This window comes from Motacilla alba, chromosome 3, assembly GCF_015832195.1.
Source record: "Motacilla alba alba isolate MOTALB_02 chromosome 3, Motacilla_alba_V1.0_pri, whole genome shotgun sequence".
NCBI classification, from domain to species: Eukaryota; Metazoa; Chordata; class Aves; order Passeriformes; family Motacillidae; genus Motacilla; species Motacilla alba.
Window position 1 is genome coordinate 24,035,766 of NC_052018.1, and position 26,050 is coordinate 24,061,815.

General features: G+C 40.6%; 1 protein-coding gene across 7 annotated transcripts in view; it reads right to left on the reverse strand.

Moving 5' to 3' along the window:
• Window positions 1–289: 289 nt before the first annotated feature.
• The window catches only part of ELOVL5 (ELOVL fatty acid elongase 5), a 39,477-nt gene continuing 13,716 nt past the window's right edge, over window positions 290–26,050 (reverse strand). For 4 of the 7 annotated variants that reach the window (XM_038132010.1, XM_038132015.1, XM_038132011.1 and 1 more), the window contains exons 2-8: window positions 16,937–17,005; window positions 14,855–15,042; window positions 8,001–8,078; window positions 7,229–7,400; window positions 5,575–5,699; window positions 3,596–3,730; window positions 290–2,189 (exon numbers count right to left, since the gene is read on the reverse strand). In XM_038132010.1, coding sequence (XP_037987938.1) covers window positions 2,058–2,189; window positions 3,596–3,730; window positions 5,575–5,699; window positions 7,229–7,400; window positions 8,001–8,078; window positions 14,855–15,042; window positions 16,937–16,994 — 888 coding nt within the window. In that variant the 5' untranslated portion in view covers window positions 16,995–17,005 and the 3' untranslated portion in view covers window positions 290–2,057. Of the gene's footprint in view, window positions 2,190–3,595; window positions 3,731–5,574; window positions 5,700–7,228; window positions 7,401–8,000; window positions 8,079–14,854; window positions 15,043–16,936; window positions 17,006–17,275; window positions 17,419–26,050 lie in introns of those variants that run through there. The other 3 variants (XM_038132013.1, XM_038132016.1, XM_038132012.1) reach the window with 3 other exon arrangements.

A 26,050-nucleotide genomic window follows, 5' to 3' on the forward strand; every position in this document is an offset into this window, starting at 1 on the left:
TGCTCCTGGCACTCATCATCCCAAGCTATTGGGGCTGCTCTGCATTCAGTGAGTCAGTAATCCCAGCGGGAGTTAAATCCATCACACGGACCAGATTTCTACAGCGAGGCAAGGGAATAGTGTTTAGTAACTGCCAAAGGTTTTTGTAAAGAATGTGTTGCCAAATCTCTGGTACACTAAATGTCCCTGAATATCTGCAGCTGTTCTTCCATCATGGTGGCTCCTCCTTGGCTTGACACAGGATGGGGCAATGCCTTAAATCTGTACAGACCCACAAAATTCAGGCAGAGGTCATCAAAAGTGTTTTAATGATTAAACCATGTCAAACATTAACAATGAAGGATATTCAGATGAGCCAAGAGTTTATTTCTAGCACATTTAGACAGCCTATTTTGAACATTACAGCTGCTGTACTGAGCTATGTAAAGACTCTGCAAACCAGTACCTAGAAATGAAGACACACGCACAAGCTTTGATAATGTAAACATAACAGACACTGTCTCCTTCGAAACGAGGAATGAAAACCCACAAGACTAGTAAGAGAACTTATTAATTCCTTAAGAGATGTGCAAAAAATTTAAAGAATATTTAAAAACAATTAAATGTGCTAAAACTGGCATTTATATAAGTATCAAAAAACCAAATAGTTAAACTTGAGCAATAACCAGCAGAATGTCTTGCACAATTCAGTTTTTCAGAGCTTAATGGACTCCACCATGGAAGATACCAGAATACCAACAACAGATACTGGCTCTGCAACTGACTCCTCGTATGTGCAAGACAGCATTTTACAAGAAGGAGTAACTTTAACCAGCACTCAAACCAAATCCTTAGATAACAAGCCAAAACATTACCAGTGATATACACAACTCACATTACAGAAACAGACACTTCCAGCAGATTTCAGTAACATTTAAAAAACATTAGCTATGACTTAAACTGTTTAAACTTGCTTATTTGGGAAAAAAAAGTCTTTGTGTTAGGCACATTTTGAAAGTGAATGTATGCTACATGAAGAACAGTTCAGATACCAACTTACATACAGACAATTCCATCAGAAAAGCATCTTTCTGGCTCCACTTTGAAATATACTTTTGGATATGTCACAGACTTAAACAGTAGCTCCTAAAATATGGATATGGCTATGGTAATAACACTTGAAACTGCCAGTTTCACATTAAAAACCACTCTTCATTTAGCATTTAAGAATTCTCAGAAATAAGAAAGAAAAAAAAAGAAAAAAAGTAAAAAGAATAGATGGGTCCACCCTGTATATGCTCTAAACTTTAGAGACAATATTTAAATCTTACTCGACTGTGTAAGCGCCAATTACTTTTATGTTAGTGATGTACTTCAAATAAAAAAATAAGATCTATTAAAAAGGCAAAATAACTTTTCCATCTGTTTTGTGACTGTTGAGTCAATTAAAGCCAAATATACAAAACTAAATGCGCCATTTCCAATTTCACTGTATCGAGTAAGAGATACGTAGCATCGTGTATCACATACAGAACAGTAAAATGATCAATGGGTTTCTCTAAGTGACTTTTTGATAAAAAGTCAATCAACTGAAAAGTTGAAACATACCCTAATTTTTAAACCAGTAATAAGCTTTGGGCCCTGCTTTTTAATTTAAGGCATGTGTGTTTATCTACTGAAACCAGCATCATACAAATTACCTCTACAATCACATGCATGATCTATAGTAAAAAAAATGGAGGTTTAGATTACAGTGTTTTCAAATTGTGAATCATAATTCAGCACCTATCGTATTGACTAGTAAGGCAACAGCAGTGTTGGATAATATGATAATACTCCCTTCCATAGTCTATAGCAGGGTCAGTGACAGCCCAGAATTATTTTTAAACTTTAACCTACTTTTATTTTCTGTATACAGTTTCTAGGGTGTTTGCACTGGTTAAGTCCTACATAAATCACACTATTCTAGGCAGGAATAGTTACAGTAGCCATTAGAGTATTAGTGCACAACTCTCATTGTGCTTACAATCAGATGATTTTGTTGTTGGGGTTATCAAAATGGTTTTTCAGTTTGGTCTTCAATCCTTCCTTTGTTTCCTTTGTTTCACATTGTTCTCAAGGAAAGAAAAGCTGTTTGTGTACCCGTTCGCAATGGCCATGGAGCCATTCTGATACTCTTTCCTCCTCGAGGATGCCTTCTTGTTGTAAGTCTAAAATACAAGGAAAGACACATGGTTTTGCTTAATTAGATATAAATAACCACTTCTTCACAGTAATTCTAGAAACACAAAAGTAAACTTGCATTCATCATTTTTAAAGACCTTGTGCCGGTGGTAAGAGTCTAACAAGCTCAACCACTTTTTGTCTATGAGACTACACTACGCCTTTCATTCATCACAGTGAGAGGAGTAGTTCACTGGAAAAGAAAAAGGCTTGGCAGTATGATGGCAGTGTTATACTAATAGTAAATCAGAAACAAGGGAAGCAATTTTATGAGCAGACTACGGGATAAGAATATACTCAAAATGACATGTGAGGAAGGAGGTTTGAGGCACTGCAGGTGACAGTACCTTGAACAAAGACAGAACAAGAGGTAGGTAAACAATACAAGTGAGGGAAGTTCAGAGATAGAAATGTGATGAGAATTTCCATTAGCTAACACAAGAATCAAAAACTAACAGGACTGGGGAGACTGTCAAAAAAATTACATATAGTAAAAAATACATAAATTTTTTTCAAAGGGGCTCAGGTGCCTGACAAAAGCACATTTCCCCAAATTTCTGTGTGAAAGGAATTTAAACAATTAAAAGTTAATATGTGAGCAAAATTGACAAAGAAAATCAAGTAATATCTGGAATATACTATAAAGTTTAATTAGCATGTTCAGATGCAGCAAGTGATAGAAATCATGGGACTGATTTTAAGAAGTACCAGAAAAACAGACAGGGAAGGCTGCTGTGTTTCCCCCCGTGAATCATTCTCACAGGAACCAAAATGCCCAAATCTCACAAATGACATTTGAAACATATAACAGAGTTTGCTTGTTTGGGGGCAGAAGGCTGTTGGTTTGATTTTCTGCAGACAGTAGTATATGATTTTCTGTAGACAGTAGTTGTACATCTTTGTACAGAGCCCAGTTATGAACTGCTCAGAATAACACATGCCAAGTCTGGATCTGTTCAAACATGAAATCAGATTTGTAGAAACACAACTAAATCCACTTATTTTCCATATGAAAATACAAAAAAGTGCCTGTAGAAGTGAACGAAAACTTTATTTCTGCATGTTGTGAAGGAAGTTCCCCTGGATAAAAACCAAGCATTTCCACTTGTAAAAGCAGAAATGAACAATTCCTTCGGGTGCTTCACAGGTTCACATGCTGCTGGTTTGTTTCAGACTGGAAAGCTTTGTCTTACATAAAGCTCCTCCTCTCCCTTACCTGCAGTTAAAATTGCAATAAGCCATTTTTTTAATAACTGGCTTATTGAAATTACTAAGCATTCTGAATGATGGGTACAAATCATCAGAAGATTTGAAAGTAGGTCTATCTGTCACAGCCTTCCAGTGAGATACAGCCAGCAGAATGCTAGAAAGAGTTGATGAATGTTACTTTTACCTGAATATAGAAATTTGTGAAGAGGATAATCAAAGAAATCATGTAAGAAATCTGAAAATACAGCCACCCCTGAGGAAATGCACATGGCCAAACAACACCACAGCTGGTCTGGAAGATTGTCAAGACAAACTGAATCTGGGGAGAGAAAACAAAAATAAGAGAAATGGAGCACATTAATGGAACAAGGAAAAAAAAACATGAGTGACCAAAACCTCAACAATAATTTCCAAAACAAGTAAAGAGTATGTAATACTGTGTGTTTGGCAAGTGTTTTCTCTGTAAACCTGAGTTAGCAGACATTCAGATTGTGGTATCCTGTTAAGTGTGTTTATTTGTATTTTTCCATTTTAGAACATTAGAGTAACTTACTTAGAACTGATATATATAAATGTCCCAAGGAATAAAGACCACCTTCTTCCTAGTGAGAGTTCAGTGGGATTTGACTTTACCATCCTAAGAGAGTAGATTTGCATCTCACTGCTTCAGCTGCAAAAGACCTGGGGTCACTTGGTCTACACACAGACCCCTGCAATCCCTTCCCACAGACAGGAACTGTCTGACATACGGCTCCAGTGGAAGAATTTTTGGGATAAAGGCTGCAGGGAAGCTGGGGTGCCAGGGTGGAGGATAAGGGTCCAATTATCTTTAATTATCTCTTTTGGAAAAACCGAATTTGGGTTTATGTGATGCAGAGGGCCTTAGGCAAAATTCATCCTCACACAGAGGCTACCAGATTAGGGAATGTTTATTTAAAAAGGGAAAGACTGTTTGTTCTGCTCTGCTATTTTGCTGCCCTAACAGCTATGCATGCAGAGCAGGCAAGGAAGTGAAAGCAGCTATGACAACAGCCAGGGGAGCAACTGAAGCACTGAGACACTGCACTCTGTAGCACTTGAACAGGATGAAGAATACAGCCTAAATCTGGAAAGAAAAACAGAAACAAACCTCAAACTAAAGCAACCCCTCCGTGCCTCCCATGAAAATAATGAGCCCTTAACTACAATACTTAGCCATCCTTCAGGAAGAACAGTGCTAAAAAAACCATGTTGAGAATCAACACTGTGAATTGCTGGCAGTAAATTTTATTAATCATCATCAGCAAACGTTATTAAAACTATTCACAGCTCTGAGAAGGGGTGGGGTGGGGTAGGGAAGAAGAATATAACAAAATAAATTATCTCTAGGTTTCAGTTCCCCCCCCTACAATATGGGGAAGAGAGAACACCCCTGCACATTTCCTTGTGGTGTTCTGACGTGTTGTACACACTGAAACCTGGTTCTCATGCAGTATCACTACAGCATGTGCTGTATTACTTAACTTCACTGCTCTTACCACCTCCAACACACAGTGGTCAGGCTTCATCACGGCACACACCAGAAACAATGCAAACTGATACAAGGAGTCCAACACAGAATTACATGAGAAAAATCTGCCCATTTAAAGTGCAGAAAGAGAGCAGAAATACGGAATAGTTTTTAATAAACCATTTGCAACTGCATGCAAAAGTAGGACAGAAAAGGCATTGTCCTGCAGGACTAGAATGGCCCTTGTTAGCTGTGGATGGCATTGCACTCGGTTTCTGGTCTGTCCCAGCCTGACCAACCATCACAGGGAAGAGCAGGCTAGCTCAAGAGGGCTTGTAAGAAAAGCCTCCTCCCTGGCTACTGAGTCCCAGAAATTCCAGTACTGCAACTCCCAAATGCATCTAGCCACACAACATGGTGTGGGGGAGAAAGATCCCACAGACCTCAGCATTGATTCGTGTACATCCCCAGTCCCCCATCGGCCTGAAAACAGAGCAAACAGACGTGCAGAAGCTGGATTTCTAAGGTGATGTAGGCACTACAAGATGTAGAAGGTACTAGCTCTCATTCTCTCTTCTTCTATCCCCTGCCAAAACTTCCTGACTTGGTAAAGACAAGAGGACCTCCTCACGAATACAAGAGCCTGCTGAAGCACTGAAGAGCAAGTCACTCACCAGCTGCCCCTGAGTGATGTACTTCTTCCACCACAGATAAGGACGCATTGCTGGAACAGCAGACAACCCGTAGTAGGAGTACATGAGGACATGGATAAAGCTGTTCAGTGTGGCACCAAAGTAAGCTAAAAAAAGGGGCAAGGGAAAAAGAAAGTACACTGCATTACCAGGAAGGAACATGCTGTTTCATGGAACCTTAAAAATAACAAGTTCAAAATGTTACTATTTAAAATATGATTTCTCTTAGAAGAAAAGCAAGAGGGTTCTTTTTTTACCCTATTTTTTATTCTGCCTGCCCAGTGGAGTAGCTGAGCTGCTTTGCAGCTTTGTGCTTTACACCAGCCTTCTGGTTTTGTTTCCTCAAGTTACTCTTTTTTACATCTACATTATGGTTTCTCAAGGGAACTGAGGAAACTGATAAAAAGGAGGAATGCTCATATACCAAACAATCAATAGCTCCACCCATCTACTTTTAGGCTGATTTCACTTCCTTCCAGGCAGGAGCCAATTTTGTCATTTGTAACCAAAAGCTTCAGATACCTTCAGAAACTGTAAGTTAGCTATTTTATTCGTCCTTTACAGCACCTTTAGTCATTAAAGAAACTTCTAGCTTAACACTGAACTGCATCGAGCTGTGATTACATAAAAGAACATAAAGCTTGGAAGAAGAAAAACACATGACTAGAAACAGTACAAAAGTGTTTTCAAGACCACATGAGCACAAGATAGATTCTACATACACGCAGTTTTGATTGCTGTATGAACAAGGACTGACTTCCTTGGAGGAGAATGTGTTTCCAGATGCAGACTTTTTCTAAGTTCAGTATTACTCACTGTTGTGCTGACAACACAAAACAAATACAAGTTTCTATGCTGTTCGGCTCAGAGACCAGACTCCTGAGGAATGCAGCCTCTTAGTCTGCATTGCCAGTAGCTCACATCCATGGGGTTTGAAAAGGTTTCTCTTGACTGGAGTGTTCAACAAAGGCAGTAGCTATAAGCTGCACATCTTAACCACAGCTAAGCCATGATAATGCAGTTAAGAAACTAGAAGCCAGCTAAATGCAGTAGATGTAAAGAACTGAACTCAGATTGCCAAAGGTTAGCAGGATTTAGACAAGAGAAACATGGAAATTTTCCACTTAAGATCCATTTGCTCATGTTCACTAGTGCTCAGAGGACAATATTTTATTTGAAATCATTTGTTATGGCCAGTGCTATGAGGTTAAATTAAGAAAGTCATATCTCAAGTGAATTTTACAGATAGAAGGACTAGAGTCACTTTTAGCCGTTTTACAGCTGAAACAAGCTTCTGGCTTGACTTGGAAAAGAGCATTATTTCATCAGGGGATCTGTAACTACAGCAAAAATAGAGAAAGCAAGGTTGATGGGTATCTGACCTGGGCTAATGCATCTGATAAATGTCACACTGCCACACAAGTTCTTCAATCTACATAGACATTCCTTTCCTAGAGGCTGTGCTGGCAGCTTAATTCCTGCAACCATCTACAATAGCTGCAATTCAGCAAAGCAGCTTAATATGGTACAGAACAAATCCTGCAGCTGAAGGTACCAGAGATGTTTGGTTTGATCAAAAGACCACCAAAACAAAGCCCCTGATACAGATGTTGCCCCACCATAACCCAGTACTTACAGTGACCACAAGGCACCCAGTTCATAACAAACCACCAGATGTTCAGCATTGTTGCATGGTGGTAGACATGCAGAACAGTGATCTGATGATTATTTTTCCTCAAAATGAAAAAGAAGGTATCCATGAACTCAATGAGTTTGGAGAAATAGTACCACCAGAGGACACGTATGATCTGGAAGGAGGAAACAAGTTTTAGAAGCATTGCACTTTGTGGGGGTTTTCAACTCTTTTGTTATCTAAGTGATTAAAATCCAGATTCTGTCCTGCACTACTAGGATTGAAGACACTTCTCCATAGCAGATCGAGGTACAAATCTACAGCTACAGCTGAAAACAGGATGACAAAGACTGCTTCATGAGGCTACTGCTGTGCACCTCGGTTGTCCTGGGAGAAATAAGAAAATATTTAACCAGAGCTGGTGCTGCAGTGCTCTCTGTAAAGGAGAGGTCAGAAGTGTGACCAGAAGAAATCACCACCACATCTCAGAAAGAGAAGGGTAGTCTCAAAACAGAGTGGTTGGATACAGTCTGAAGACCAGGTCTTCATCTGGGGACTCTTGAAAATTTGCACATAATTGCTCACAAAAATACCAACCATGAATATACCATAGATTAACTGTTATGTCTGACAGTGCATTGTATATTGTACTGCAAAAGGAGGAAAAAAGCTTGTAGTTTAACCAAAATGTGCATAATCAATACTGTTCTGCTCTCCACTTACACTCAAGTGGACAATTTGAAACATTTCCAGCTCTAAGTCTCGATTACGGTACCTTCATATCGGCCTCTCCTCCACTGTGTGTATCCTGACAGAAGAAATTGTATCCTCCTTCCAATACTCCCGTCACCAGCTGAACAAATAAAAAAATACAGCATTATTTGAAGAGAAGGCTGAATTCCATGACACCTGCAAACCTCCACAGTGGCTCTGCCCCGACATCTGGTGTCAAGAAAATCCTGGGCACCTGAGGGTGGCATTAGGTTGAATTTAAGTTCCAAGCAGTGACTGAATCATAGTGAAGGGTGAATTAATAAATTCTCCCAATTGGGGTATACCAGAATAAAAATAGGAGGAAACATTTTATCCCCACTTATCCCACACTGTGAGCATTTTCAGAGTGAAGTCTCCTTCTCTGCTGATGATCTCATTGTTAGAGAAAGTAAATAACCAAAGTTCAGTAAATACATTTTTCTTCTGATTACTTTTGGAAAGAGATACATCTTTGAAAAATTTTATACTCAAGAGATGCGACTACAATTTTTTCAACCATGTGACAGAGCACATTTTCAGCTTTGCTCTCCTTAACAGCTAACTACACATGCTTCACTGCATTGCCATTCTTCAAGAGATCTTTTTAAGCAATTCACTCATCCCAAGCATATTATATCCTTCCCAATATAAGTGACTTCCTCTGCAGGATATGCCACTGCCTGCCTGACTTCCTGGCATAACAAGTAACACCTCAAACATAACGGAGTCACTATAAAGAGTAATGACCAACTCTTAGTCATGCAGATGACAGGGTGTCTGCTGTGGAGGGGCAGGCTTTAATCTCTAGAGAAACAAGACCCATGCTGGATGTTCTCACCCTTTCACAGATGGTAGGAGATGGTAGGACGGGTTCAGAGTTGAATGGGAGAAAGGAGCATGGGCAAAGAGATGAACAAGATCCCCCTTAATATCTCAACAGAGGGGATCATTGAACATTGTTTATAAAGATGTTCTTCCTCTAGGGAATAGCATGAGGAGAGGAGGAACAACTTGAGGCAACTCTCAAGTGAAATAAAATTGTTAGGTATCTCATAAAACATCTGAAAGGCAGAAGCAAGTTGTATGTTTTTGGCCTTATCTATCTGCAGGATAAAAAATAGCTTTGCAAAGCCACAGTAGAAATTCCTTATACTAAAAGTCATTTTAAAAAATCACTTGAATAAAGGACTACAATAACAGGTGTGACTAAATGCTGCTCAGAACTGTGAACAGTAAGCTAATTTTAAGAGGTTCAATAAAGATTATCACTTAAATTATCTACCTTTCCCCAATGTTATTTCCTTCATGCTTCATTTTCCTCCTAAATTAGCTTTTAAAATACTCAGTCAGCCTAGGTCATTATTTTTGACTTTCTGAGATGGTATTATTGCTGCAATAAAGGGGAAAAAATGTACATCTAGTGATATCATAATATACAGATCTCAAAGTATCTCTTGTATTAGAGATAAATCAATAGCACCCTGCCACAGCAAGGGCAGGGCAGCCGTGCACATCAGCAGCAGAGCCAGGCACTTTCCCTACCCAAGCAACAAAGGGAAGGCAGCCATGGAAGGACTCCTCTGCTGGCTGCAGGGCTCTGCAGAGGACACCAGTTCAAAAGTGGTTCCTTGCTAAAGGACCAGCTGTGCCCCAGAGCAAGCTTTGCACCAAGCCACTTTCAGGCCACTGAGGGAAAGACTGCATGCCTTGCAGGCGCCCACCAGTGCCTCAGACAGAATGCCACACTGCACAGGGACCATGTTAAGAGCTTACAGATGTTTTCATACAGTTCTCATAGCTCAAGGAAGTGTTAGGAATAGAAGGATAATCACATTGTTTACATCGTAATTAATCCAAACAACATCCATCATTAATGCTGCACTGCATAAACTTCTCAGTAAAGGCTGGCATAGTAAATCCACAGCACTTTTCCTGCAAGCAGTACAGGCTCACCATCTAAAGTGTAATGCAACCAAAGGTGTCTCCATGGATCCCACCTCTCTAAAGGACAACGGCATCAGTGTGGCTATGAGCAGTGGCTTCACCTCAACCTGAGTACTCCCTTGTTTACAAAAGAACGTATTATTGTATGCTGGGAACTGTAATACTCTCACACCACAAATGACATATGAAAAGCAACATTTGTAGGAAATGTCAGCATGTTTTATCATATAAATAGCTAGCGTAGTTACAAAAATAATTTCATTCCCCACTTTCCAGAAGGAACTAATTGGTTAAAAGCTGCTACAGCTGCCCACAAACTGCTGTTGCTGCCCACAAACCTTACTCAGTGCAACATACAACATGTAAATAATCTTCTTCCCCATTTAGCCAGCTGCTCCTTTGCCCGGCATCATTATTTCTTGCACCCACAATGCTTTCATCCCATACTGGAAGGCTTCAGAAAACAAAACCGAGAGATGACTGTGAAACATGACCACAAATGGCTCCATTATGCACAGGTGTACAGTCCCAGGAAGCTGCTTCCTTGCCACCCCAAAAGTGGTAAGGAGGGGTCAGAAATTTCCAGCAGTGCATTTAAGTTGTGGTCTGCTCCCTGGATGGCCAGCGTTTCCAAGACCTCCTTACACCACTGTACAGTAGGTCTGAAACCTGCTCAGAAACAGACTGCTGGCTCCTCTGCCAACACAGCCTCAGACAACCTTTCCTTCCTTGCCTGCTCTCTCCAGAAGTCCTTCATCTTCAGGATGGCAGGAGTCCAGACCTGCTGATGGCACTGCTGATGGACAACCACAGGAAAATCTTCTCTTGAGAAATTAACAGGTCCAGAAAAGGCCAATTATAACCATTTGCACTTGAGCAAACCACTTCACATGGTTTCTAAGCAGCACAAAAAGACAGTTCATAAGCCAATTAAAATAGAACCCAAACTCAATGTTAAGCCACTCTGCTCAGGGGAAAAACCTGCAGCTCAAGATTCCATTTGTGCTGAAACAACCCACACTTTCTTCCCCTGCAATGAAGTTTTCATTTTTCCTATTGCTTTCATTTTGTAATTCTGTTGCTGAATTCTTTGAACTGCTGTGGCACATGTCTTTTTATCACCTCTGCTACCAAAATAGGCCAGGACACTTATACCGGTCTGACTGGGTGGAGGAGAGGTGTTACTGTGGAGGACTTTGTTTTTTTTCTCATGATAAAACTGAAGTCTGAGACTCACTGAAGAGGGGCAGATAAGGGACCTAGCACTGCATCACACTGTCAAGGCGTGACGGGTTTACAAGGCTCAAAACAGAGCTAGATTAGAATGAAGAGAAACAGAAGCTCATGTCTGATCAAAGCAAGCAAATGCCTGTACAGATACAGAACTTTATCTTTACATGAATGCAGTTACCCCATGGCAGAGATAAGAGCTTCAGGAGGAGGGTGGAGAAAGAAAGGGGAGAGGAAAGAGCAGCCTAGCTGCCACCCATGGCTCTCGTGACACAGCACCTCGGCTCAGGGTTCCCTACTTCCTAAGACTTTTCCTACACCATATGCAACACCTCACTCATCAGGAAAATCTAAGGCCTTCCTCAGGCAGATTCAGTAGGGAATTAATTTTTCAGATGAAGAAAAAAGACAGTAAAGAGATCACTTAAGAAAGCGAGCCTTCATCACTGACCAGTTTTCTCTAATGTAAGTCCAGGTGGTCCAGATCACTTGGCCAGTTTTGCTAACAAACTCCCCCAAAATAACACAGGTCTGTGTGCAGTGTTAACTGGGCACCTGGCACTCTCCCCTCTTAGCTAAGTTACCCAGCTGAGACTCAAGCAGAGAGGCATGGGCCCTTGCACGGGCACGGACCACAGCCTTGCGATCCCAGCAGGGATCCCACAGGGGAAGCAGTGCTGCCTCTGCTGTTCCAGCGGCTCCTGCAGCTCCAGACACAGGCTGCCAGCCAGCAGGTGATCAGCCCATATCCTGTAACCCCACTGCCAGTCCCTGTAGGCACCTTCTCCACCACGCAGGAAGGCATTCCTTGATGCCCCTGCCTGAGACATAAGAGTGTTATTTCTCCTTAAAGTCCAAGCGTTGTAGATTTTTACAGAATAAAGCATTGTTTGTCCCTAAAGAATATCCTGTCCTCCTGAAGTATGTGACAAATTAGCCTGGAAAAACCTCTCCAGCTCCCCTAGATCTGCCTTGTCTGTTATATTGTCTCTGACAAGAGCAGTCCACTTCTCTGCAAGTACCAAAACCCAGCCAAGTCATTAAATATCCTAATAAAAAAGGTACAGCAAGCACACATAGAAACTATTACGAATTCCACATAACAGGTCTAAAATTTCTAGTGATTTTAGACCAAAATACACAACACCTAAAGTTACACAAATCCAATGATGCCAAATTTCCCCATGTTATTGCTTAGAATCATTCAGACATAAAGGTCAGAAAACCAAGTAGGTCATCCTTTTCATTCCAGCTGGGAGGATACTTCACTTTAACATCTTGTTCTGGTCACATAATATGCAAACTGAGCTGTGATGCTTATGAATCATGACCTGAATCACCATAGCTGTAACTCAGGAAAAACTTCAAAGTAGGGTTTCAGGTGTACTGTACACAAGCTATTAAAGCAACTTCTTTTCAGACACGCTACTAAACAAGTTCATAAATGATGACATTTTATGATTTTCCTCACAGTAGGACTGAAAAATTTTAATCCAACTGAAACTCAAAATGGAGTTTTGAGAGTTCCTTACAACAAGGAGGAGAACAGGGAGTTACTCAAGTTTTCTGAATGCTGTTCCTCATCATTCTGTCTTAAAAGCAAATAAGTGTACTATAAAGTACTGATAAATGGCTAATCCTTCAAAGGAAAATTTGCAAGACTGATAAGATATGAGCAAGAGTATCACATGCCGTGCAGGTACTTCAGACAGAGAACATACTTAGAGGTGCAAGAACTCATTTTTTCCCTATGCCCTTTGGTTCTCTCCCTGCAAACATCAAGCAGTGTGGTGTTACATCAGCATGGCTCTCTGCTTTGCAGCATTTTTATGGGATCAGTTCCTTGTTGCAGAGCATCACTTACCCTCACATCCAGCTTGTAAGTGCTGCCAACCACATTTTATTGCCACTATAATCTCTGTTTAATAATCTCCATAATGCTCTAGCTTTGTGTATGCCCATTTACAAGGAGAAGGTATATTTACAATACTAACAAACAGTTCTGTATGGATAATACTAGATTAAGAGCAACACTTATTTTCACATGAAGTATTTCATTACATAGGAAAGGGGGGGTCTTAACATTCACTGTATTTTAGGTGTGTCATTGCTCCACAATATAAAAGCTATTTATCTGGTTACAAGTATGAGGACTTCTTCAGCACATAATGAACAGTCCTCCCTTGGTAACCAATTCATTGTTAGCAAGAGAAAGACATTTATAGGATCAACAGTTTGGGTATTTTCTCTTGTTTAAATTTACCAGCAGGTTTTGTAACACAGCAGAATGTTACAGTAATTTAGAAACTAGGAGTATTATTCCAAGTATTCACACTTGGTACAACTGAAGAAAAGTCTGCACTTCTAAACTCTCAATAACATTACTGAAGTTAAAACAACAGATCACTATATAACTGTAAATAATACCTGCATCAAATAATGCAGATGGACATTGAAGTCAACATCAACACTACATTTAGACAAACTGAACTGATCAACACACATTTTTTCTGGATTATAACACCCTGACAAGGAGTTTAGAAATATAAGCACATCAAGAACACAAGTAGTTCCAAGTACCTACTGAATCCAAAACTGCCCCCAACTGAACAATTAAGTATCAAATTACTTAATAAACCAACCCAATGAATTTTGAGTAGACAATTCACTACACAAGAGAAATAACATTGAATTTAAATCACTTCATCTCTAGACACTCACCTTGTAAAACACTATAGAATTAACTACAAACTTTAAGAAGAATTGCAGCTTATATACACTTCTAAGCTCATGAAAAAAAAAAAAGAGAGATTAGTAGTTTTTAGTCCTAGGCTGTATTTGAAAAGACTGTAGTGAAAGAATTGAAAAGAGGATGTTGAAAATGAAATATCTCCTTACAGAAAGAAGAAATACTTTGGTTAAGAGTGTGCCAGAATATTCTGTACATTAAAGCAAAAGAGTAATTTTCTGACCACATCATTATTTACACTACCATAGTTCTTAATTTGCACTTGAACAAAAACAGACAGTTCTGAGTAAAAGCAGCTAAAGAGCTCTCAGGGAAGTGGAGACTTTACACTGCCTAAATCTTTGGGTTTTTATGAAAGGAAATAAGTTCACAGAAAGTTCAATTCAGTCTGAAATCTATTTGTATGTTTAGATTTTAAGCTCAAATAAACAAATGAATCACAATGGCGTTGTTTCAGCAACGTTTCATTTCCCAGCAAAACTAAGAGGATGCAAAAGAACCTATTGCAAGCTTACAGAAATAGATGCAAGGAGTGTGTGCATGATTAAACACAAATAAATAAAACATTTTGCCCTCCAGATGAAGCCGCAGTTTTGCTACAAAGTACTATGTACAGTCCACCAGCACAATCACACTGAGCAAGGAGACGCTACTGAAGGAGTAGCCAAGTTCATGCTGAAAGATCAGGACCTCACTTCCACCAACTGAGCAAAGTGCATTTGTAACAATGCTAACCAAGGTCAGCAAAGATGTTAAAGTCAAGATTTGTTTCACGCCATCCTTAGAGGTAACATTACAGTTAGGGTTTTCTCCCCAGACAAGTGACATTGAAAATGGTTGCACACTTCTGCAGATGCTTCCCGAATTCAGAGGCACTGCTCTACTTTCAACATGAGCCAATGTAATTAAAACGGACACTGCAAAATAAGCATGAGCAACCCTTTTTGTCTTACCTCATAAAACATATACAGAGAAAGCAGTGTAAGTCCAAGGTTGTAGATCACTAGAATACCCCTGCATGAGAACGGCTGCTTATTCCGCATGTACTTTGGTCCTAGCCATACAATTAGTAAGTACAAGGCTGAGAAGATAAAGGTAGGTGTATAGTTCTCCAGAAGAAGCCATCCTTTTACTCTGGGGTCTGAAACAAACAAACAAAAACATACAAACACTTAAGATTTTGTAAGGAGAGAATTCAACACAACTAAAAATAGTTGTACCCAAAACTATTCCAGTGCTGAAATACCAAAGAAAGACAACGGAAGTGCAGCAAGCCCTTCTACTACTGGCCACATTGCTAATTACAAACAATATTTTATTTACGCATTTATGAAAGCAGAAATAATTATTTTCCTAAGGCAAAAATATTCTTAAGTTATTACCACTATTATTTTTAAATACTCATTACCATTCAGAACTGTCACCCACTTGAATACCACAGGTAATTATAAAGAAAACCTTCAACAAATCTCTCCCCCTTATTTTCTTCAACCAACCCTTTCTGATAGTACACATCTTATTTCCTAGAGTCAGCAAACCTAGGAGTGAAGCAGATTCCTCTGTAGTTATAGGTGGATGATCCTCATAATTATTTTCCAGTCAATCCTAACACAATTAGACTTATGTATGTGCTATTAGAAAGAATTAAATTTTGGAGTCCTTGAATGAGCAATGGAACACAGAGCAGTCAGTCCTCCCTGAGTAACCAGTCTGGCTAGCAATGCACCAGCTTCTCCGGAAAAGCACATAAACCACCCTCAATCAGAGAATTTTAGGGGACTACTTGGAACATGAGTGTGATCCTTTTGAACCACATCTGTGTTGTCCACATCAGCACAGTACCTCGCTCCTCTCACTGAAGTCAGCCCGAAGGACTGAGACCAAGTTAACCAAATTATAAACGAACAATTCAAGTACTGCTGTCATTCACAGTCTTGACTTAATTTTAAAAGAGTCGTACATGGATTCTGAATGTATGAAAGGAGGCCTTAAAACTGTAGGTTGGAAAGTAGGTAGGCAAGGCAGGGCATTGTTTGGATCTGCCACCTTTATGGTTGATGATTTTTCTCATACAGCAGAGACCATATGCCAGACCACATGCAATATGTTATATCAGAACGTCCAGGCTAATTTAAACAGGCTTAGTATGAAGAGAGAGACAACAAGGGCACCGAGACACTAATAAAAGCAAACAGAAAACACACTTAGAAGAATCAGAGGCTTGTTCCATCTCCTGCGGACTTTCTCCTGAGAAGAAGGGGCACCATCACTGGATCTTGAGTGGGACAGAGAAAAGGCATTACTGCAGCAGTCAGAAGAAGAAAGCACATGCCACTGAACAGCACTGCTCTGCACACACTGTGCAGGATGCAGTCATTTAATCCCCCTGGGCAGAACCAGGTGGAACTGGACCATCCTACCCAGGCCCGCAGCATGAGGCCACTGCTTGTCCTGGTTCCACAGTCTCTGGCTTCCTCACACTGACCAGGACTGCAGTTCTCCACCTGCAGAGTTTTTCCCAGGGCAAAACCTACCAAAACTATTGCTTCTTCAAAAAAGAATGGTTTCAAAGAAGCAGTATTTCCCAAAAACTATAGATATTTTTAGTGAAAAATTCCAGAGAAGATCTAGTTATGAAGGCAAGAGTATTTTTTATTTCATTAAATGCAAATTAAAGTGGCTGTTTTGGAATAAAAGCTATTACTAAATTTAAAAAAAAGCAGCAAAGATCTGAGTGATCCACCCACTAAGACAAACAACATGAGCTTAACTGATAGTAAGAAGAATGACCTCTTCAAGTCAAAAGATCAGGAGCATTGAATAGACTCTTATTTATTACACTGTCAGATATTTTGATGCTTAGGAGATCCTAAAGAAAGTAGTCACCTGTCAATGTCAAGTTAGAGGAAAAATGTTTCTTGTGTTCTAATAAGATCAGTTTGGTTTATATTATATTATATTATATTATATTATATTATATTATATTATATTATATTATATTATGCATTTATTTATTAACTTTTGAGAAATCTTACCTCTGGGTCCAAGCCAAACATCAAAGTAACTATTGATTGTTTTATCCATAAGCTCCATTATACAACCTACTGAAATGGAAAGAAAAGGAGAAAGTTAGTTTTTCTGCTCAGGAAAATAGTTTACTGTTCAGCATCTGAACACATTCTGTTAGGGTTAACAAAGAAAATTCTAGTATGCAAAAATTCCAGCAAATATAATGGATTTTCTCAGCATATATTAAGCACATAAAGCTTATTCTAGCCTCAGACAGTCATTGCTGTACGAGCTACATTTCCCAGTGAAGTACTTAATCACAGTTATAGATGCACAGAAGCTTAAAATAATGATTTCAGATTAACCTGAAGTTCCTTCTATTTCTGTATTTTGTACACACAAATAAAAGCTGGCATCTTGAAAGATCCTTTAATGAGGAGGAGGACGGGTCTTTGAGAAAGGCAGCAACATTGAAATTTTCACATAAAGACTATGAAGCTATTTTAACAAAGAGTCTCAAATCACTAGCAAGGCTAGCAAGGGAAGAGGAGGAAAGGAGGAAAAAAGTAAACATTGGCTCTGCTATCACCTGCAGATAGGTGACTGATTACAGCTCTGATTAACAGCCCATAAAACCAAGAGATCAACAGTCACCAAGTGACAGAGAGGGCTGCAGAGTCCGGGCAGAAAATACAGCATCTCCAGTTCCAGAACCTGCTTACTAATAAGACATTACCAGATAAAATTCATCCAACATCAGAAGAGTGAATTAAATCTCATCTGTCAGGTCCTCACACAGCCACTATTTATTGGTAGCACCCGGTCTGTACACCGAGGCACCCACCTTGTGGTACCTCACTACAATTAAAGCAGAAAAGAAGCAGAAACGCTGTCCACAAGCAGGGACAACTGTGCACAAAGCTGCTCTCAAGAGAAGAGAATGCAATTTTTTTTCTTGTTTAAGAAAAAACAAACAAAAAAACCCAAACAAACCAAACCCCCCCCAAAAAACCAAACAAACAAATAACCCACCAAAATAAACCAAACTGAAAAACCCCAACTCTTCCAATTTCCTCTTTTCTATCCAGAACTGCACTGTACTTTCACTAATAAAAATTTATCCACTTCTAATAGAATGGTTTTCACTTTGTGGTGTTTCTCCTTTCCTAAAGTACTAATATTAAGAACAATTTTTAGCTATGAGAAAATAACATAAGCAACAAAAGCTGTCAGTATACCCACAGCATCAACCAGTACAGTTACGCAAGCTCGTATGTATTTGCTAAGAAAAAAAAAGGCAGTATCTTCTTTTTTTTCCCTGGTTCTACCTAAAGAAATATCTCCCTTCCACCTGTGAAAATCCCATCTCTAGGGGATTTCTGATTTATGCAAGTTAAATTAATCACATATCCTCTGGTTTTAGTCATCTGAGACTGAAACCTCAACTTCATTCAGGTCAAACAAGAAAAGCCAAGCAGGATCCAAATTATGTTCTTTCCCCAGTCCCAAGTGGGACTGGGAGCCAGTGCTGGAAGGCCTGCAGGGGCTTTGACTTCCCATGGGACCAAGCAAACACAAGGGGCTTAGGTCATGCATTTCCACTCTGTGGTCTTCTTCCCTTCCTCTGCAGGGCCCCAGGCAGGAGGCCAAGAGGCTCCTGAGCGCTTCTGCCTGCACCACCACCCACTGTTCCCTGCGGGGCTCTCAGGGACACACAGAAGGGATTTTCACTTCATGTCACAGTGCTTGGGACTACAGAAAGCCACAGGAACGTCACTGGAATCTGGTCACCCCACACAAACAAAAAGGCTTGATTGAAATAACCAGAAGTGTTAGAATTATTTTTCAGCCATAATTCATACTGGTTTTATTTTCTGACTTAAGAAGCCCAGCCCAAGAAAGCAAACACCTCAGAATAAAGTGCATTTTTGGGATTATGTCACCTCACCAGCTGTGGTACTTGAGCACTTGTGTGAATGGCTACAGCACTAGCACACTGGTATCCTAGGAATAAGGAAATCTAACTTGTGTCACCAGAAGCACAAACATCAGAAAGGCTGTGAGAAATGAGTATATAATTACAAAGAGAAAAAAAGATATTTAGAGTAAGCACCTTTTTTGTCACCCCATTTTTCATTTCATTTTCATTTCATTTTTCATTAAATATTGCCACAAAACCCACTCCCTGCTGGACGATTCATTTTGTTGTTTGAGATCCCCACTTAAACAATTTGTTGCTCTTTTCATCCAGTACTAACTGGTCTAGTTATGCAGCACTGCATCAGCCAACAATCTGCATCTGACTTCAACCTTGCTTCTCACAGGCAAAGGCTTCAGAAAGCAGAGGCTGGTACAAAACCAAAGGTTTGTTATACTAAAATATACAAAAAAAGCCTGATGCAGAAGTGACTTGTTACATATATTGCTACATTTACTGGACATTAAAAATGCATATATGTAAATCAAACAAGTTAGAAACCAGAAACAAACTGCCTAGCTAGAGTAAAGACAGCGAGAAATGAGAGTCTACATTGAAGTTCTCCATAAAACGGGAAGAAAATCTCATTTCCCAGGAGGAGGAGGCTCTCTGCAGAGGTGTCAGCTTTTTTGGGCTGGTACTCCAAAGAAGCTTTCTGTGCCAGCATTATCCAACAGCAGATTGTAAAAGACTTAGCAAAGGAAAAACTACTCCTGGTGTCGATTTCCAGAATTTGCAGAAAAAGAAATTGTTTCAAAAGGAACTCATTTGTGTAACAGAAAAACAGAAGGAAACAATCTGCTTTTGTTCCAGAGGGGGTCATGTGAAAATGCATCAAGTCTCCTGCCAACAGCCACACAACATTAAACACTGCTTCAACAGCAGCAACTACAAGGGTCCTTTTTAAATCAGAATAGTTTCCCAATTCAGAGAAACATCGACTCCCAGAAAAATTCAACCAGTGGTCATTTAAAACACTACGATTGACCTATTTCCTAATACTGAAAGTACGGTAAGCAAATTATGCAGCTGACCACATACATGAGCAGATCAGCAGCAATGCTCCTTTACCCACAAGTCATCCCACAACAAGGCACACGATTCACAGAATCATGGAACAGTTTGTTTTGGAAGAGACCTTTGAAGCTTACCTAGTCCAACTACCTCACCATCTTCCACTCAAGGTGCTCAGAGCCTCATCCAATCTTGAAAGTTTTTTGTGCATGAGGCATCTACCACCTCTACGAGCAACCTGTTCCGGTGTTTCAATGCCCTCACTGAAAAACTTCTCCCTTATGTCTACTCTAAATCTGCCTTCTTTTAGTTCAAAACCATTGCCCCTTGTCCCAACACTACAGTCCCTATTAAAAAGTTTGTAACATTTTCCTTGTAGGCTCCTTTTAGGTACTTGAAGGCCACAATAAGATCTCCCTGGAGCCTTCTCTTTTCTGGGCTGAGCAGCTCCAGCTTGCTCAGCCTGTCTCCATAGGAAGAGGTGCTCCAGCTCCCTAATCTCCTCTGGATCCACTTTAATATGTCCACATCTTTCCTGTGCTGAGGATCCCAGAGCTGGATGCAGCACTTCAGGTAGGGTCTCACCAGAGTGGAGGGGCAGAATCCCCTCCCTCATCCTACTGGCCATGCTGCTTCTGATGCAGCCCAGGACACAACTGGCTTTCTGGGTTGCAAGTACATGTTGCCAGCTCTCTTCTACCAGTACCCCCAAGACCTTCTCAGCAGGGCTGCTCTCAATCCCTTCATCCCCCAAGGTTGTGGACTTCCCCAGCCCAAGTACGGGACCTCGCACTTGGCCTTGCTGAACCTCATGTGGCTCCTAAAACTCACTTCTTCAGCCTGTTCAGGTCCCTTTGGATGGCACCCCAGGCATGTAAACCACACCACTCAGCATGGTTGCTGCCAAACTTGCTGAGGGTGCACTTGATCCCACTGTCCATGTCACTGATGGGGACACTGAACAGTACTGGTCATTCTATGGACCCCTGAGGGACACCATTTCGTCCACCAGGACTCTGAGTCGCTGAGTGGTCATCCAACCAATTCCTTTTCCAGTAAACAATCCACCCATCAAATCCATATGTCTCCAATTTAGAGAGAAGGATGTTGTGGGGCACTGTGTCAAGGCCTTGCAGAAAATGACTGATTACATCCATAGCCTTATTCAGTACCTACAGTCAGGGAAAAAAGACCCAACTGGGTCACATAATGCTTTTTAAAACACGTACCTCTATATACACCAGGTTTTTTTTCCTAACCTGACTTTCTACAATGGAAAAAGAAATCATCCTCTCTCCCACCAGTTTTTACTAGCACAGTAAGGCACTTGACCAGGGCAAATTGGATCAGAGTCTGGAAGCAGTCAGGCTTACAACCTGGAAGACATTTCACTCCTTCAAGTCCAAATATCTAATCCAGAAAAAAAAACCTATCTGATGCTTTTAACAAACAAAATTACTGAACTTTAATTCTGCAACACAAACATAACAAAGGGTAAACTTGTACCTTGCCCCAACAAGACTGAGCAACATCATTATAATACCACATTTTCAATAATCCTCTGGATTTTGACAGACAGGGTTTTTTGGATCTTTTGGCGTCCTGGGCTCATTTCTGGCACTATGAGCTGAGACAGCCACCATGCTCCAGCAGCCACCCAAATATTTGGGCAGAAGATGTAAAGCTCTGCCCTACTGCTCAGTCCAGGCATTGTTACACCAAGAAGTCCTGGCGCTTCTTGTTGTAACAATCAAAAATACAGTTTAAAGCCTACACACAAACATGCTTTTCTTGTAGAATATGTTTTAAAAATTTATTTCTAGAAAGTGTTTCAAACAGGCTGCCAGCACTGACAGCCTGCTTTTCTAATGCATGTAAACTACTCTCTGAGGAAATGGCTACTACATACTGGAGGATTTCAACCAGCTTCTGCCCTTCAGAGGAAATTCTCTCCTATGCTTTCCACAAAAATGCATTCTAGAGGGTTTATGCCATTAAGTAATTTAATAATTCTTCATCACACTTTGATGGTGTTTCTTGAGTTTCTTCTTGGAGTAACTTTCCGGGTGTAAAGATGATGCACAAAAACATAAAGGTTTGCTTTCTATCCCATGGCACCCTTTTTGAGCAAATCAAACAGCAGCAAAAAAAACATTTTAAGCTGAAAGCTCAAAGCACTGGGAGCCTGATCCCTTTCAGAAGGATCCTGCAGCTCTCACCCAGCTGCTCAAGAACTCCCTGAAACAGATCCCAGTTTTCACAGCTAAGTGCCTGAACTCGAGTTCTAATAAAATCCCCAAAATAGGCATCTAAATAATTGTTCTGGCTTCTGAGAGAAATGTGCTGTCAGGCCTGGCTGCTCAGCCTTTTTGGAAAACAGCCACTTTCTCTGTTCTTAAATTAGGACTTGGAAGCCTAAATTTAGGCACTTGCTTTTGCTTTTGGAAATCTTGATTTGTGTTTTCTCTTTAAAGTAATGTTTCCCAGTCCCTGCCACTGCAGAGGTGACTCCTCTTTTTCCTCCAAAAGTACAAACTATCCCTCCTCCAAAAACCCAACGATCACACTGCTGTTTGCTTTTGTACATGTACTGGAAATGAAAGCAGTCAGCTGCTTGAGAACTGGAAGACAGCACTGATAATCAAAGCTGTCATCGTTTTCTGTCCATTTGCCAAAGCTGCCCAGTTTCTCCTTTCAATTCCCCAAGCCTTAACCGCCCCTCGAATGCGTTCCCTTTGCCTTTCAACTTCCTGCCAGCTCCAGATTACCCTTTTCTTCCCTTTCTGAACACCCTCATAGGGCCCAATCTTGCTTATATTAGCAATAGAAAGGACTTCAGAATAAGCTCTTGTCCACATTGATCTGAAAGTGTAGGTATATTTAATTGATGGGAAACCAGGTGAAGCATGAGGGCTGCAGATTTTGCGCTTCAGTTTTGTTAAAATACAAGAAGATATTTTTAAACTTTATTTTGAATTCTCTATCTTTAGCAATGTGATTCAGGTTTTTGGCCCCTTGGCATCAGCAAACCCTGCAGCCTGCTGTTGACACATCAGGACCCACAGTGCTGAGCTTTCACATTCACCAGCAGCACCAGCATAACAAAGTTTAGAAATAAATAATTTGTATAAAATTCAGAGAAGTGCAACAAATGTGGGACAAAGGAGAGAAGTTAGTTTCAAACAGTTTAACCTCAGTGGGATTTCAAACCATTTGAAAATGCATGGTCTAAAGAAAGACTTTGGGCAGGGGTGTGTATAGGGGGTAATATATAGGAGAAGTAATGTCATTAAATTACATATATATATGTATTACATATATATATATATATGTAATTTCATGACATTACTTCTTCTGTCATTCTATTCCCCCAAATCCCTCAGTAATGGTTACCTTATTACATAAACAGAGATGTGGTAGGAAAGTATTTTACAGAATAGAAATAAATACAAGAAACGATACTTCAAAACTGAGTAACTAATTGCACTCAGTACACAATACCTCATGAAATCACGATCTAATGATCTTCAGATAGGTAAGTTAAGAGAAATAATAGGTTCCTGCAATTTTATTTACACCTTCAGCAGATCTAAAATAGCTCAAATTAGGATTTGACTGTCCTAGGATTAGAACACTCACACGAAATTCATCCCCTTGCACTCAACAGCTCTTGATATGGCATGGGATGACTTCAGACAGAGGGAAAACACCAAGAGTGATGGCCAAGTAGGAAGAGAAAATTAGAAGCAAGCACACAAACACTCTAATGGAAGTATTAAGAATCAGAGGAAAATGGTTCATGAATGCCTCTACATGCCAGAAGGATGCATCCAGCATCCATCTACAGACAAGGACATTTCATGCTGCAGAGCCCCCCTGAGCAGCAGCAGATCTGTCATCACTCAGCACTATGGTTTTCACAAGAGCACACATTCTCCTGCAATGAGGTGTCCAGGGGGGTATATCCTGTGCCTGAGCACTGTGCCCGTACACCAGCACTGCGATACTGCAAACCTCCTCACCGCTGCCACCTTACAGCCCTGCGCTGTGAGAGCAATACCATCAAGACTGAAGGAGTATTTACAGAAATAAAATGTGGAGGAAGAAACGGCAAAGCATGCAGGGTTATTTCAACTGCTGTAATTGTAATATACAGCAATGACACTGCAGAGAACTTCTGCCTAGGGTTTAAGAACTGCTTCCTTTTTTTTTTTTTTAATTGAAACAGAATAGAGTGTCTGTAACAAACTAGGTTAGATGGAAACAGGGGGAATATGTACATGGCACAAGAGCAACAAGTTGACTTTTTGTAAGGAAAGCCAAAGCACAGCATTTGCTAGATAGCTTTGCTCAAAGCCCCCCTCCCAAAGCACTATGGGCATATTAACAGCTACTTTTTGAATCTGAAGCTCCATCTTTTTACAAAAGCTGTGCTGGTATTGTAACTAGGAAAACAAGGGAACTTGGGGGTCCTGGTCGATGACAAGTTGAGTCTCAATCAGCAGTGCCCTCGCAGCCAGGAGGGCCAACCCTGTCCTGGCCCAGCATGGCCAGCCGGGCAAGGGAGGGGATTGTCCCGCTCTGCTCTGAGCTGGGGGGGCCTCACCTCAAGTGCTGGGGGCAGTTTTGAGTGCCACACTATATAAAAGATATTTTAACTATTAGAGAACATCCAAAGGAGGGCAACCAAGATGGTGACAGACCTTGAGGGGAAGCTGCATGAGAAGCAGCTGAGGTCACTTGGTCTGTTCAGCCTGGAGGAGACTGAGGGGAGACCTCACTGCAGTTACAGCTTCTTGTGAGGGGAGGAGAAGCAGACACTCATCTCTTCTCTGTGGTGACAGGACCTGATGAAGTGGCCTGAAGTTGTGCCAAGGGAGGTGTAGGTTGGATATTAGGAAAAGGTTCTTCACCCAGAGGGTGGTTGGACACTGGGACAGCATCCCCAGGGCAGTGGTGACAGCACCAGCCTGACAGAGTTTGGGAAGTGTTTGGACAATGCTCTCAGGCCCATGGTGTGACTCTTGGGGATGGTCCTTTACAGGGTCCAGGAGCTGGACTTGATGATCCTTGTGGGTGCCTTTCACCTCAGCTTATTCTGTGATAACAGTGTTAGCTGCAGCTCACAATTTAAAATTACCTCAGGAGGCCTGGGAAGCTAAAGAGACTTGAGAAGATGAAGGGGGAAAAGCTAAGTTCAGGCTGCCATAAGGATTTTACCTTTCATTTCTGGTCTCATATCTTTTATTCAAAAGCCACCGGCAAGGAAGTCTGAAAATTTTTTCTCCCCTTTAATAATGGGATTCCTGTAATCTCTGTGATTACAGAGGAGAAAAATAAAATTACATTCCCCAAAGCCTATTTTAATGAGCCTTTTTGGTCAAAACATTACATTTTCTAACAAGAGAACCAATGAGACTACAGTCAGTAGGACCAAGAATGGAGAAGCCCAGCCTTGCACGACCATTACATTCCAGAGCACTGTGTACTCAAGACAGTAAGCTTCAACTTACCTTTTCTTTAAATGCCCATGCCTCATAATTGCATAATAAAATTTAAGAATAAGTAGGGAAAAAAAAGAGTGACAAGTGGGACTTTCCCTCCACATGTCCCTCATTTCCTTCAACACTTGAAGCTACATCACCAAATCTGAACACCAAGAACATTTGTCATCCACCTGCCCACTTCCTCCTGCCAAAATCCTGCACTGAGCTCTGAACCCCGGGGACATCTCAAGAATAAAACTCAAAGCATGGAGATATATAACTCTTGGTTACCTCCTTTGCATTTAGTAGCTTGACACATGGAAGTTTGCCATCTAATTTATAAAAGTACTTAAAATTCTCCTGCACATGTGAAACACTGTACAAAGCAAAAAATGGCTGTGTGCAGTTATCCTGTAAACAAGGCTTAGCTATAAAAAGGTTATCTCAGGTTCACATGCTGACTAGATAGAGCAATCCAATAAAAAGTGGAGGAATTAGAAGACCATGAAAGCTGAGCATGACAGTCACAAAGGTAATGCTACACCATGCAAATCTGACTTGTACAGGGATAAGAGTGCACATAAAACCTGAATTAAGATGCCCTGCTAAGATGTGAAACTACAACCCCTGTGTTTAGGTGGGTAACTGACACCTTTCAGAGG